General features: G+C 38.3%; 1 protein-coding gene across 4 annotated transcripts in view; it reads left to right on the top strand.

Moving 5' to 3' along the window:
* The window catches only part of Arhgef28 (Rho guanine nucleotide exchange factor 28), a 299,305-nt gene that overhangs the window by 212,710 nt on the left and 72,938 nt on the right, over positions 1-13,657 (top strand). For all 4 annotated transcript variants that reach the window (XM_058574125.1, XM_046427126.2, XM_046427118.2 and 1 more), the window contains 3 exons: positions 2,375-2,417; positions 6,855-6,978; positions 7,264-7,396. In XM_058574125.1, coding sequence (XP_058430108.1) covers positions 2,375-2,417; positions 6,855-6,978; positions 7,264-7,396 — 300 coding nt within the window. The remainder of the gene's footprint in view (positions 1-2,374; positions 2,418-6,854; positions 6,979-7,263; positions 7,397-13,657) is intronic.

Below are 13,657 nucleotides of genomic sequence, written 5' to 3'. Positions count from 1 at the left end.
GCTTCATACTCTTACAACTTGGAAAACATGTTAAGATTACTTGTTTTCTCTCCCATTTACCAAATGGTAGTGTGTGTGATGATGAAATCTGATGAATGTGTGTATTTCAGTGTATCTGCAGTGTGTAACATGATGACTTTGCCTTTGCATCTGTGGTGTCTCTGATTTGTAGAGTCAGAGAACTCCAGAATTTGAGATTCCCAATCAGATTACCAAAAGGAAATAAGGGGAAAGTGCCTCAATTTATACAATCTGTAATAAGCAAAGAAAGTTACATACAAACCTTAAAACTTTGCATTTAGAATTAGAAAGAATAAGAAGCTGACATCAATTCCTTTTTTTTCTGAAAAAAAAAAAAAAACAACAACAACAAAAAACCCTTAGGCAAGATATTTTAAAGCAGGGCTATTCAAACGAAGTTTGATACTATCCAGAAGGTAAGAATTACAACCAGGTGATTTAAGTAGAAGCTACACACTACACATACAAAAATTCCAATGGATAGACCATCTGGTTGCAACCATTTGCATGGATACCAGATTGGCCAGTCAAAATCATTGTACTGTGAAGAGTAAATTACCTTCCAGTAAAGAAGGAGTAATTTTGTGTAATCCAAGCACATGTATGAAGACTTGTCTAATTCAAAAGTATATTCTAATGTTTCATTGTTTTGTTTGCTTTATCAAAAGCAAATAGACATTTTTGTTCCTGAAATCTTCTCTTAATGAGTTTTTTTTTCCCCCCCTAAGAATTTTCTCTATTTGAACAGAATCTGTCTGACGGGGAGGCTCCCATAGATGAAGTGTCATGCTGATATACAAAGATAGGATGTTTTTTTCATTCCTTTTTTGGGGGGAAGTTGGTCCTGGGGATTGAACTCTGGGGTCCTCAACCACTGAGCCACATCACCAGCCCTATTTTGAATTTTATTTAGAGACAGGGTCTCACTGAGTTACTTAGAACTTTGTTTTTGCTGAGGCTGGCTTTGAACTCTCGATCCTCCTGCCTCAGCCTCTGGAGCCAATGGGATTCCAGGCATGTGCCACCATGCTCAGCATTTTCAATTCTTTTTAATTCTTATGTGTCAAGTTCCTTCTTCCTTGTCACTTCCAATGAGTTAATTTTTTTTTCTTTTTAGCTAAGAATATAATGGTGGCAACTGTAATATTTATTATTTAGATACTTAAAACGTTTAAGTCTAGTTTTGTAATTCCCTTTGGTTCATTGTAAATTTACATAGAAGGGAACATTGTCATATTGAAGTAATAACTATAGTCTCACCAGCATGGATGAAAGTATTCTACTTCTAAGCATTTGAGAGGTGAGGTCAGCATACTTATGAAAGTTACCATGAACTGATGAGGGCACTCCTGTCACATTGTGCCCAGGTGACTGAGTCTACTATATTATTTTATTGCTTGATTATCTTAGATATCTTATTTTCTTGGAATTTTACCAGATTTGCAATAAGAATCCTGATTTATATGGCTTAACTTGAGGAACACTTTATGATAGCTATAAAATAAAGCCTTAACTTCCTCAAAGTAGAATTTCTCTTACAACAAGGCAGTACTAGACGCAACATTGATATTTACAGGTTTCAGGGAATATTATTTATTCTCCATATGCAGCTGGCTCATTTCCCTTATGACCTAGTTTTGCCTCTTCACTGTTCTGGATTGTAACAGTGAAGGATTGTCCTGCTCAGTAGATGGTGTGCTTCAAAGTAGCCACTCCCTCCTTCAGTTCTTCTCACAGTCTAAGTCAGTGTATCTGCTCCATCCCTGGAGTAACCACCAACTCTGGAAACAAGATGGCATGAAGCTTGCATGAGCCCTTCCTTCTGCCCCACCAGCCCAGCAGGAAAGGTGGTTCTCCTCTCCCATGAGCTACAAAGCACATCTCTGAATTGGCTGCAGCTAGGATTTTATAAAGACAGCAGCTATATTAAGATGGATTCTTCCTTATGATGCCCTTCAAGACTTTTCCTTTGAGCTTTGCTAAAAAAAAATCAGCTAAGAAAAATTTATTGATTCTTTATGTTGGGGAATTAGTGTTATGGAATAAGGGTTGATGCTCTGGTGAGGAGTAAACATAGAACATAGGACTAATTTCCCACACTTCTCCTTCTCCTTGCTGATGCTTAGCTCATGAGTTCATAACTTTGTCCTCCTCCCCTCCCTTTCCAGTCTAGGGAAAGTGATCAAGATCTCTAGAGCAGTGCCCTACTTAGATGAGATTACTTGTTTTCTCTCCCATTTTCCAAATGGTAGTATGTATGATGATGAAATATGATGAATGTGACATTTCAGACTAACACAAGACTGCAAGTTTGTCTGCATTAGTTTTCATTTTATTTTTCTGTGTCTTACAGAGCAAAGAGCTTACAGCTTACCAGAGCCACCAGGAGAAAAAAGGTACTTTAACTGTTCCAATTTTCTGGAGTGACCACTTGATCCACCTTTGGAAATGTTTGCATATCTTGGTTATCTGTTCAATGGCTTGTGAGAAGTTTCTGTGTAAAAAAAAGATCCTTCACTCCCAGGATGGGATTATGGCTCAGTAGTACAGCGTTTGCCTAGAATGTATGAGGCACTGGATTCTATCCTCAACACCACATAAAAACAAACAAATAAGCAAAGGTATTGTGACCATCTACAATTAATTTTTTTTAAAGATCCTTTGTTCCCTTTGTGATTTGTATCAGTGCAAATTGGACAACTGTCTCTTTTAGTCTCAGGTGTGCAGGCCTTGGAATAGGGAAAAGATGTTTTGTTTTGGGGTATTTTCAAAACTGAATACCTCCACATATGGCACCCAAGGGAGCAGTGTGAGGACCACCTGCTTCAAGAAGGCAGCAGGTCTGCCCTGGATCTACTGTGCCAAAGAGAAAACTTAAATCTATTAACAAATCTCAGGATGGTCAGTATAGGCCACCTCACTCATTCCAGGGTGCCTAAACTTCCTCATTCTCTCTTACTATGGATTTTTCTTTTCAATGTTAGATTTGAAAGGAAGAATAAATGATGCAGAAAGGATTTCAAGCATTATCAGTTTTCTGGTTGACATGCAGATTTGCAGAGAAGCCTGAACTTCTCTTTTTCCTAGAAGGTAAAACCATTGCTGGAGGAAAGATTGCAAAACAGACTAGGAAACAAGTATGATAGCTGAGATCTGTTGATCTTGAATAACTAACTGCTCATGAGTCACACCATGGAACAGATCTGGGGTCATATGCAAAGCTAGCACTAGAAATGGCATAAATGTTTGGCCTTAAGAAATCATCTAAAAAACAGTAAAATTGACTGAGTTTTGGTCATTTTAACACTAAAGCTCTGAAACTGTTTAATATGTAGTTCAGGACAGACTATTTTGTTTTAAATGTTAGAATAAAAGTATCAATAAGAAAATGGCTCTTTTGTTTCATTTCTATTCTTTTTGGACCAGAATAGATACTTCCAAATGATATAAACAGAAGAAGTCTGGGAATGTTCTTGAAGGATAGGATGACAATGAAGACAGCCTTGTGATGATGATAGTGGTGATAATGAGGAGGACAGAAGTACTAACCACTGATAATTACTGGGTGGGGTTTTTTTTTTTTTTTGAGCCTTGAACTGTTTTAAACAGCTTATATTTATTACCTCATTTAGGCAATTTATTTCCTAATTATGGCATTTGATCATCCTCTTCACCATCGTTTTGATTAGAGGTCTTCTTTCTTTAATCTTTTCAAAAATTGGAGAAATAATGGGCTGATTGTAAAGATGTTTTAAAAATAAAAACATTTATTTTCCATTTGGAGAAGGATTTAAGACTGGAGGAGCCAGTGCTCTACTTGGTTAAATAGTAGCCTATAGTATACTTTCACATGGATGGGTTGTGTGTGTGGAGGCCCTTTCTAATTCCTCATTCCCTCTCCTATTTTCCTCTGTTCTTTCATCTTTTTTGGTCTATATCCTGAAAGCCCCTGACTTTCTCTAACATACCCCTTGTCATATCTAGTGCAGTATAGCCTTCTTCTTGCCTAATCTCTTCCTGATGTCTTATTAGATATCCCAACCATACCTGATGCTTCACTGTAGTCATGTTGCAGTTAGCTACCTGAAGGACTGCCTTCTTAGGAGTCCTTTTACTAAGTTTCTGGAAAAGGATACATTCAGGTACAAAGGGGCTCATGCCGGAATTTTCAGGCTTGTTTAGCAGACACTTCATCTATCCCAGTTCTTGAAGATCACAGAGCATAACTCAGTTGTCTTTTTGCCACTTCTATCTCAAATCTAGAATATCTATAACTGTTTTTTTTTTGTTGTTGTTGTTGTTTGTTCATCATACTGGGGATTGAACCCAAGGCCTTATGCATGTGAGGCAAGTACGCAAGCACTCTACCAACTGAGCTATATCCCTAGCCTCTGTTTTTTCTTTTTTTTTTTTTTTAACTCCAAGTATTTGTGTGTTAAAGGAAGCATCACTGTGTCAATTTTTAATTTGCATAGTGGGAACTTCTTTTAACACTTTAGATGCCCTGTTCTTTTAAAAAACAGGCAGTTATAGATATAATTGATTAAGGATTAAGATATTGAAGATTTATATCCTTAATATATTTTAAATATCTATTTACATATTGAGAGGGCAGTACTAGGACAGCCTCTGAAGAATGGGCACTAGTGTTTTGGCATTTGTGTGTTTACTTTGTCATTGCTCAGGTCTTATCAGCTTTTGAGCCTTAAAGGTTAAATGGCATGGTTTATGTCATTTTGTAGATATGCATAGGACATATGTTAAAAAAAAATTGGTACAGTTTTCTGTAACTTGGATAATAGGAGTAAAGTTGGGTAGCTAAGGGTTTATTTCATTTTATTTGTGAAAGTTTAGTTCTTTTCCTGGTGGGGAGTAGGGGAAGAGACTTCTTGACCTTAAAATCCACACTGACCTGACTTGACCATTCTTTAATTCATTATGTCCCAAGTTTTCAATTCTATATAGGACAATGAGATGTAATAGAATTTAGGCCTTTTCACCATTCTGCTCTTCTTTTAGTCATTGTATGGCACTTAGTGGGGTCAAAAAAGGTGTTCCAGAGGGGATTTAGTGTAATCTCTGGAATGTGTTTTTCATTCTTAATTCTAACAGTGAGCCTGTTGACTATTATGACAAAGAGTTTTGCAAATCAGGATGCCTAAGATAACAGAGTTTATGGGGGAATTTTAGATTATATTAACCAGTCAGTTAACTAAGGCAAAAAGACTAGAAGTGGCTGAAGAAGTAGAGAGGAAGTAAAAAGACCTGAGATCTTTTGTTACTTTCTGTCATCACTCAGTTCTGTTCACTTCCTTTCCCTTCTAGCTTTTTCAGATGGCTTCTGTCAGGGGCACACAAAGTTTCACTTACTGTGCAGGATTTGAATAGCAGAACACAGACCATCCTGACTGTGCCTTTAGATCTGTATGGCTAAGAGGTAGCTCTGAAGCCATTGGATATATATATATATATATATATATATATATATATCTCCTAAATACATTATATATAGGGAATATATATAATATATATTATATTATATTATATGGAATATATATACATAGGGAATATATAAGAATATATATATATATTTTTTTTTCCCTAAATGCATTATAGATTTGAAACTCTTAAGTACTGAAGATAGAGCTTCAATAATAATTTAGTTTAATGTTTACAAGGTTTAATACATACTAGGTAGGTATATATTAAAGTGTGGAATAGGTCTCAGAAGTAGCTTAGTCTAAGCTTGTCGTTAATCAGATAAGAAAAACTCAAGTCCTAAAAAGTTCTCATCAAAAACCACCTTTTCATGAAAAGCAATCATGAAGTTTAAGGGGAGACTTTAGTTAGGAAATATTCATTATAGAAATAGTGTACAGAAGTGTTATCTGGCTTGACATGAAACTTAGTTTGATTGTTAATATATATTTTTTCTCTCTCAAGTAATAATGTCAGAAGTATGAGTGTTAAAGTAAGTTCTAGGGGGAAATGTAACTTTGTAGCTTAGATTTTTTTTCCTAAAGAATGGTCATATGCATTAGAGGAGAGTAAGTGATGCTCAGTGTGCTCATGGTCGTGTGCAATCACCTCTAGCTTGCATCTTATTTTGGGAAGAATCCAAGGTCTTTTCTCCTCTGCTATTCAGAGTCTCAGATTACAAATAGCCCAAAGAAGTGGGAAAAACTGAATTGATGGGGACACAGTCTGTTTTTTGGCTGTATCAACAATATATGTGATTTTGCAATCTGTGTATGGGGTGAAGGTGGGAGTTCATAACCCACTTGAATCAAAGTGTGGAATATGATATGTCAAGAAATTTGTAATGTTTTGAACAAACAACAATAAAAAATAAAAAATAAAAAAACAAAAAACAAAACAATATATGTCTACTGAGTATCATCTCTGGTTCTCAAAATAAATAAAAGCCAGTTTTATATTATTGATTATTTAGCAACTTCTCCGTGTCCTGGGAAATTTCTATTAGCACAATAAGAGGGAAATGAGAATTCTCAGAGTAAAATTGTAAGTCTAAGATTTCCTTTACTTCTCTAATATTTTGGCATAAAAAATTTCAGGTATATAGAAAAGTTGAAACTCTCAAGTACTGAATACACATTTCTTCCACTTAGATTCTACAGTTGTTAACATTGTAAGATAGTTGCTTTATCACATCCGAAGAGATGTATCTATAAGATACGTTTTTAATAAAGACTTTCTATTTTTTTCTCTTTGGAACAACCATTAAAGCCTGATTTACACGTCCATCCATGCATATGCTGTTCTTGGATCAAACTTAAGTCCTGTGAACCATGACAACATGTTCTCTTTTGTAGAATTCAGGAAGAAGAATGGGATAAATACATCATCCCTGCCAAATCTGAGACTGAAAAGTATAAAGTGAGCCGAACTTTCAGCTTCCTCATGAATAGGATGACTAGCCCTCGGAATAAATCCAAGGTAATCAAATTTCTGCACCTCTTGCTACAAGCGTCAGTGGCCTTCTTTCTCAGAAATTGGTATAGTTCGCATTTTCCTTTAAAAATCACCCACCCTAGATTTTGCACACATTTTCCATATGGAATATCTTCCAAGTCATTAGAAATATTAGAGCAACAGCATCCTGGCACCTAGTTCTTATTCTCACAGAAAACACAGACTCTGCCCCTCTGAGCTCTGCGAGAATGGCTCACAGCTTTTCCCTTTTTGCTTTCCCTCCACTTTCCGTGGCTGCTGGTTCTGAAGATGAAAAACAAGGATGCCAAAGACAAAGAGAAGCTGAATCGACATCAATTTGTCCCAGGAACATTCTCTGGGGTTCTGCAGTGTTCAGCTTGTGATAAAACACTCCCGGGGAAAGAGTCATTCCAGTGCTCCAGTAAGTTTTGGGGTCTAGTGTGTGATGTGTTTTGTCTCCCCAGCCAGTAGGCTTTCTGAGACTAGGGCCATTGCTAAGCACATTTGCTAAACTTTCATTTTAGTGCCGTGGGTCTGATTGAGCAGTTTACCACGCAATAGCCAATACTGGTTAGAGTAGGATGACTACACTGTGCACATTGTGCACAGTGGGTCGCCTCCCTGAGCTCCAGGCTTATCTCCTTCACTGCCTACTTGACGTCTCTACTTGGCTGTCTCTGCAGCATCTCAAATGTTACATGTCTAAAACTGAGCTCCTGATCTTCCCCTCTGTGCCCACCTACAAGCTGACCCTTTCCATTAATGGCAAGTCCATCAGTTGAGCCAAATGCTCATGCTAAACACTTCTGAGTACTGTGTGCACCTCCCTTTCTCTCACAACTTACACATAATCCTTCGGCAATCCCCTTGGCTCTATTTTCAAAGTGTGTATAAAACCCAGCCACTTGCTACCCTTATCACGCTATCTGTCTGATGTAAAGCCATCATTTCAACACCATTCTGACTTATTTTGAACTTTTACCACCTCTTCTCAAAGCATTGGCCAGAGTGAGCTTGTTAAGACATGAATTCCTGGATTCCAAGTCTTTCAGAGGCTCCCTGTATCCCTCTGACTGAAGGCTAGAGCCTTACCATGGCCCATTCGATTGGTCCCATTTCCTCCTTGCACCCTGCTTTGGCCACTCTGGCATCTCTGCTGTTCTCCCAACATCCAGGTACCTCCTGCCCTAGGACCTTCTCTTCCCTGGTGGTTTCTTCTGCCCACAATGCTCTTCCCTCAACTGGCCACGTGATGGCTTAGGTTACCCCTTTTCATTCAGGCCTTTCCTATCCACTTTGTGTCTGGCTCTTCCTTTCCCTCCCTTTTATATTATTTACCACCATCTAACTTACTATATATTCTGTTTTATTGTTGGTCTCCTTTACTGTAACTCTATGGGGCTGGATTTTTGTCTGTGGACAATAGCTTACACATAGTAAATGCTTAGTAAATATTGGTTGAGTGAAAGAGCCAAAGAATTTAGGCCTAGGCAGGTGCAATACATTTCATGGCATTTGTTGGTAGCCAGAATCGGGGGGATATTTGGGAGATGGGGTGAAAGCACAAGGGGAAGAGAAGAGGAGGGGAAGGACCATGTAAAGTACCAAGCAACTCAGAGTGAAAGTGCTTATATGTACTTGCAGTTGTTCATCGGATGCTGGCACAGTCTGTCTGTGGCATTAAAGGCAGACTGAATGCTTTTCTCACCCTTGGCACTGTCTTCAGAGATGCCAAGTTATTGTATGCTGGAACTTTGGTGTCCTTCAAGACTTGATTTCTTTCTTTTACTGGATACAAAATGGCACCAGGCCGTTCAGATGTGTTGTAATTTGTTAAAGGTTTAGAGATTTGCTCTGAGTGCTGTTAATGGATCGCTGCTGGCTTGCCTGCATTTTAGCAGTCAGCTTATCCATGTGGTGAGTGGTTGTTTCATAGGTTGTCACTTCACCCTTTCTCATAGGACCTGAGTTCTTCTATTGTGCCCCAGGCCACAACTAAGGCCTGTTTCCCCGCTATTTTCCATTCTCCTGGTTCTTCATTCAGTGCTTAATATCCATCTCTGCTTCTTCTTATGAAGCATCTGCATTTTGGCCTCTGTCCATACCACTTAACAGAAGTCTTGCTTTTGATGGAAACTTGGGATTACTTTGTAATTTAGTCCACAGTCTTTCCTCCTGCTTTTAGATTGAAATCCCTTCTTTGGGGAAAGGTTCTCTTCCTTTCCCTGGTGGCCACTCTTCTCTTTTACCCCTTGCATGGTCCCCTTTTTCCTAACTCTGGGTGCCCTCCAAACTCATCTTTTGAGCATTCATTCATTTTCCTTTTATAATTTTTAAGAATAGTCACCCAGTCTATGTTTTAAAATACCCAGCTTAGACCTGTTCTTCAGCTTCATGGACTTCTTACTTTCCTTTTAGTTCCACATTTTCAGTTGCCTAGAGGCTGAGTACCATGTAATTTATGGCTACTTTTGAGAATGATGGCAGAATGATAGATATAAACCAAGACTGTCACAGGCACTCAGCCTCATAGGTGACCTTGTGTATGGACATCTTCTCCCAGAGATGGCATTGCTTCCTAGACCCCATGTGTTTAAAACCACCATGGTAATGTGGTCCCCTGCTTGGGTTAATGGCACTGCAGCGTCAAACTTTGGCTGCAGTGATCCCGCTTCCCTTTTGTCCCACCCTCCCTGGGTCAATCCATCACTCTTTCATTTCCCTTTTCACTGTTATTAGTCGGGTAAATTCCTATCCCACTGCTACGAGTGAATTGTGCTAGTTTCTCTCTCTCTGGGTGTTGTCACCTACAAATTAGGATAAATACTTTCACTGCACTTATCAAAATGCCACTTTCATCGGCTCACATAAATGTATGGACGTCTCTCCTTTTTGGTTTTACTGAGCTAAGCCTGGTTCTTTGCATGGGCAGCCAGTCCCTCATCTGTGACCTGCCTTCCAGTCCCATGCTTCTCTCTTCAGCCTTAGTTGACCTTCCAAGGCCTTGTGAGTCCTTTGTCTCCTACCACATGTGTTTTCTTGCCTCTGTCTTTGTGCTTATGATGATCTCCCTCCTCAGACTCCCCTCCTCCTGCACATGGATCCAGGTGTCTTACCTCATCTTTCCTGTCTTCTGTGGTCTAAATTCCATCACATTTGTGATGTATTGCTCCTATTCTGTTTATGTAAACCCTTCTGGAGTTTAACTACTAAAATAGACCAAGTTCTTTAAGGACTTTAATGATGGTGACTCTTGGGTAGCCCCTGCAGTAGCCATCACAGAGCTGGCTCTTAGACACTCAGGCCCAGTGGATGACTGATAAAGCCAGGGAGCCAGGGCTCAATGGAAAGGAAACTGTTGTAGTAAACAAAATGTTGGTTCATCGTGGGTTGATACTGTGGATTTTGATGGAGGTTGCAGTGGAAGATGGAATTTGTTGGAAGTACTTAAAACATAATTTAGCTGTTAAAACAGTTATTCCTTTTTTGAAAAATAGATTTGGATTCATAAAAGGTATAAGATTTAAGGAGAAATTTAAAATTATCTAAAATTTTACCACTTAGAAAAAATTGCTATTATTCATGGAGTCCCTTCTAATCACAAAAAGATTATATCAGCTTTTCATGCTAATCACTTGATGGTGATGTCAAAGGTATTCAATTCTAATTGTACATTTCATTTTTTTCTAATTTTTTCATAACATAAATGAACATTCCTTTGCACATATCACCACCCACATCTTTGATTATTCCTGTAGATTAAATTCCAGAATCAATATGTGTGAGTCAAAGTATATATTTGACTTTTTTATTAACCATAATTTTTTTAGAATTAGTTTTAAGATTTATAGTTTTTTTTTTAAAGGGGGGAGAAGGGCATTGGTTCTTCAGCTTTTGTTTATTAAGTTTTTACATTGGGTAATAGGATATGATAGACAGTCTCTGCTAGGTAGATAACCATAGTCTATGGGTATGTTTTTGTTTTTAATAACAATGTTAATATTTCTAATCTTAAAACATGATTGATATGAAACAACATGTAAGTATTCAAAATCCCTGGGTCTCTTTTTTCTCTGTTAGAGTTGCTAATTTTTTCCAAAAATTGTATTTATATGAAATTCTCCATGTTTATGAATAAGTTTCCCTGCTTATATTTTGATATTACCTTAACCTGGTAGGCAGAAATTAAAAAATCACACCTTCATTGCAGATTTAACTGAAAACTGCCCATTTAACCCCATTACATGTCTTTTATGACAAATTTTACTTTGTCTGAGATGATTCCTTTTGTTCTCCTCTTCTTTATATTTCCCTTCACTGTCCCTGGGTTCTGATTTGGGGCGTGTGCCTTGAATTTAGCTAGAGGTGATCTGCAACACAACTGAACGAGCTTGTTTTATAGCAAAGAGTTTTTCTTATTTACATTTAATTTTACTGCTTCCAACTATCTTTTATGGCTCGTTGCTGTTTTCCTTGATGTTTGGCTTAGCTATTTAGACCATGTGTCCTTTGCTTTTATCTTCTCACAGGATTTGGCACAATACACTCTTTTAATATCTACTAATGAAGGCTTTAAGGCTAAGTAAGGCTAATAATTTAATACTCTTTTATTTCCCTTCTGTTTACCCTTTTCCCTAACCTCTGTTAATATACCAAGTTAATTATTATAATTATTATTACTTTTTTATATTGTATGTTCAATCTTTCAAGAATAATTTTCTATCTCAAGAAAAATTTGACGTTCTTATTTATTTTTTTTCCATTCTGCATCTCTACTTACAACTTTTAGATATGCTTATTTTCCTGGTTGCTTTTGCTTTCCTTCCTTCCTTCCTTCCTTTCTTCTTTTTTTTTTAATACAGCCAATCTATTCTTGAACCCTCACTTTTGATTCTGCTCTCTTGGACTGGAACAGGATTGCTCTGTTTTCTGAAAACTTGTGTAAGGAAGGGACCTATCTTTGCTCATTCACACAACTTACCTAGCTAAATAAAACCTTGAACTACTATCTTTTCCTTTGGTGCTGCCTCAATGATTGGTTCTCCTTGAGCTCTTCCCATTACAGTGGCGAAGTCTGTGGCTGCCTGAGGGGACTCCCTTTTTTCTGCTTGGATGTTAGAGGACTTAAACATTTTTAATCACATGGGTATTGTCAGAATGTGTCTATGGGATAGTTGTTATTTAGTTATTTTTCTTAGAAGACAGGGAGACCTTTGGTGTGCTCTTTGCAGCATCATAATGTCTTCATGTTTTGTACCTTGTTGCTTCTGATCTACTTTTCCTGATTTCCTCCTTGGGTAAATATGATCTCTGATATCTGCCTTCTTTCTGTGGCATCTTGTGTTTTATAATTATACCTGTCTTCTCTACATTCAGGAAGGAATCTTTCAAGTTTGATTTCTAGCATGCCTTTGGTATTTTTGTCACTCTGATACATCCCATCTTGTTAGCTGACACTCTGCTCTTCTGCAGAAGATTAAAAATATCTCCAAGAAAATATGTCCTTGCAGTCCTCACTTGTCTCACAGAGTTCCATTTTCCTCTCACCCCATTGGCCTGTCTTCACATCCTGTTCTCCCTTCCTGGCCTTGGTCCTATTTCACTGAAGCCTTATCTTCTGTCTTTTAGTTCAAATATCTACATTTTTCTTCTCTACTGCTGGACTTTATATTCAGTGACTTGCTCTTTCCCTGAGTTTCAGTGTAGTTTTGTACTCTGGAATCTCAGAGGTTCTACTTTTTTCTTTTTCCTTGCTCAGGAATGAGGAGAGAGCCTGTGGATTTGCCAGGAGGGCTAGTATGTAGTGTGCCTTTGGCTCTGCTCCTAGGCTGTGGGGGTGTTGGCTAAACTGCCCCTTTATACCTGCAGCTCAAGAACAACTGTGGGGTTCTGCATCTCACCCAGTGCACAGTAGGTTACTGGCTTTTATCCAGCATGGCTCTGACAGGCTAAACTGGTGTCTTCTATCCTCATAGAAAAATATCTGCTAAAGGAGTTTCTAATCCATCATAGGCTTCTCTAGCTAAGATGCAGTATGTGGATGGGTAAAGTGAGAGGGTGGAGTGTGTGGTGGGGAGACAGGGAGGAGGAGAGGGAAGGAAGATGGCACAGGTTTCCCTGAAGAGAGCCTGGTCTCTGGGTCTGTGGGCAGAGAGTAGCAAGGCGTATAGAGGGTTTCCCTGTCTTCCAGTGAGATAAAGCCATGTGTTTTTATGTTGTTTTCTGATACAAAATCTGGAATGGTGGCTAACTTTTCTTTCCAGATATGCCTATCTCAAACTTTGAGTCAGGAACTCTTGTTGGAGCTGACAATAGCACCCTGTCCCCTGTCCCCCCCCCTCCCCCCGACCTCGGCATTTTTTGTTTTCTTTGTTTCCACTGTCCTGGACTTTTCACCTGGTATAGGAGTGGGAGGTTGCTACCAGCCAGCTGTCAAAAAATCCCTTCAAAGTATAATGCATAGGATAGGAGGTTCATTCTCAGGCAGGGGCAGCAGTGCCCAATATACATAATGCCAGGTTTCAGAATTGATAAGATAACTGCAGAAGATTAAAAATATCTCCAAGGAAATTGAAATTCCAACACTTGTGCTTAGGTAGAGCTATTTGTGATTTGAGTATTTGTCTTTCCTTAAGTTTTCTAAGTATTGCTAGCACTTATATGTTATTTTTATAGTGACTAG

Source organism: Marmota monax, unplaced genomic scaffold (assembly GCF_021218885.2).
Source record: "Marmota monax isolate L192 unplaced genomic scaffold, Marmota_monax_Labrador192_F-V1.1 WCK01_AAM20220418_F8-fsc00018, whole genome shotgun sequence".
NCBI classification, from domain to species: domain Eukaryota; kingdom Metazoa; phylum Chordata; class Mammalia; order Rodentia; family Sciuridae; genus Marmota; species Marmota monax.
Note: the sequence above shows the minus strand (reverse complement) of the source record. Positions and strands in the feature narration are given on the sequence as shown.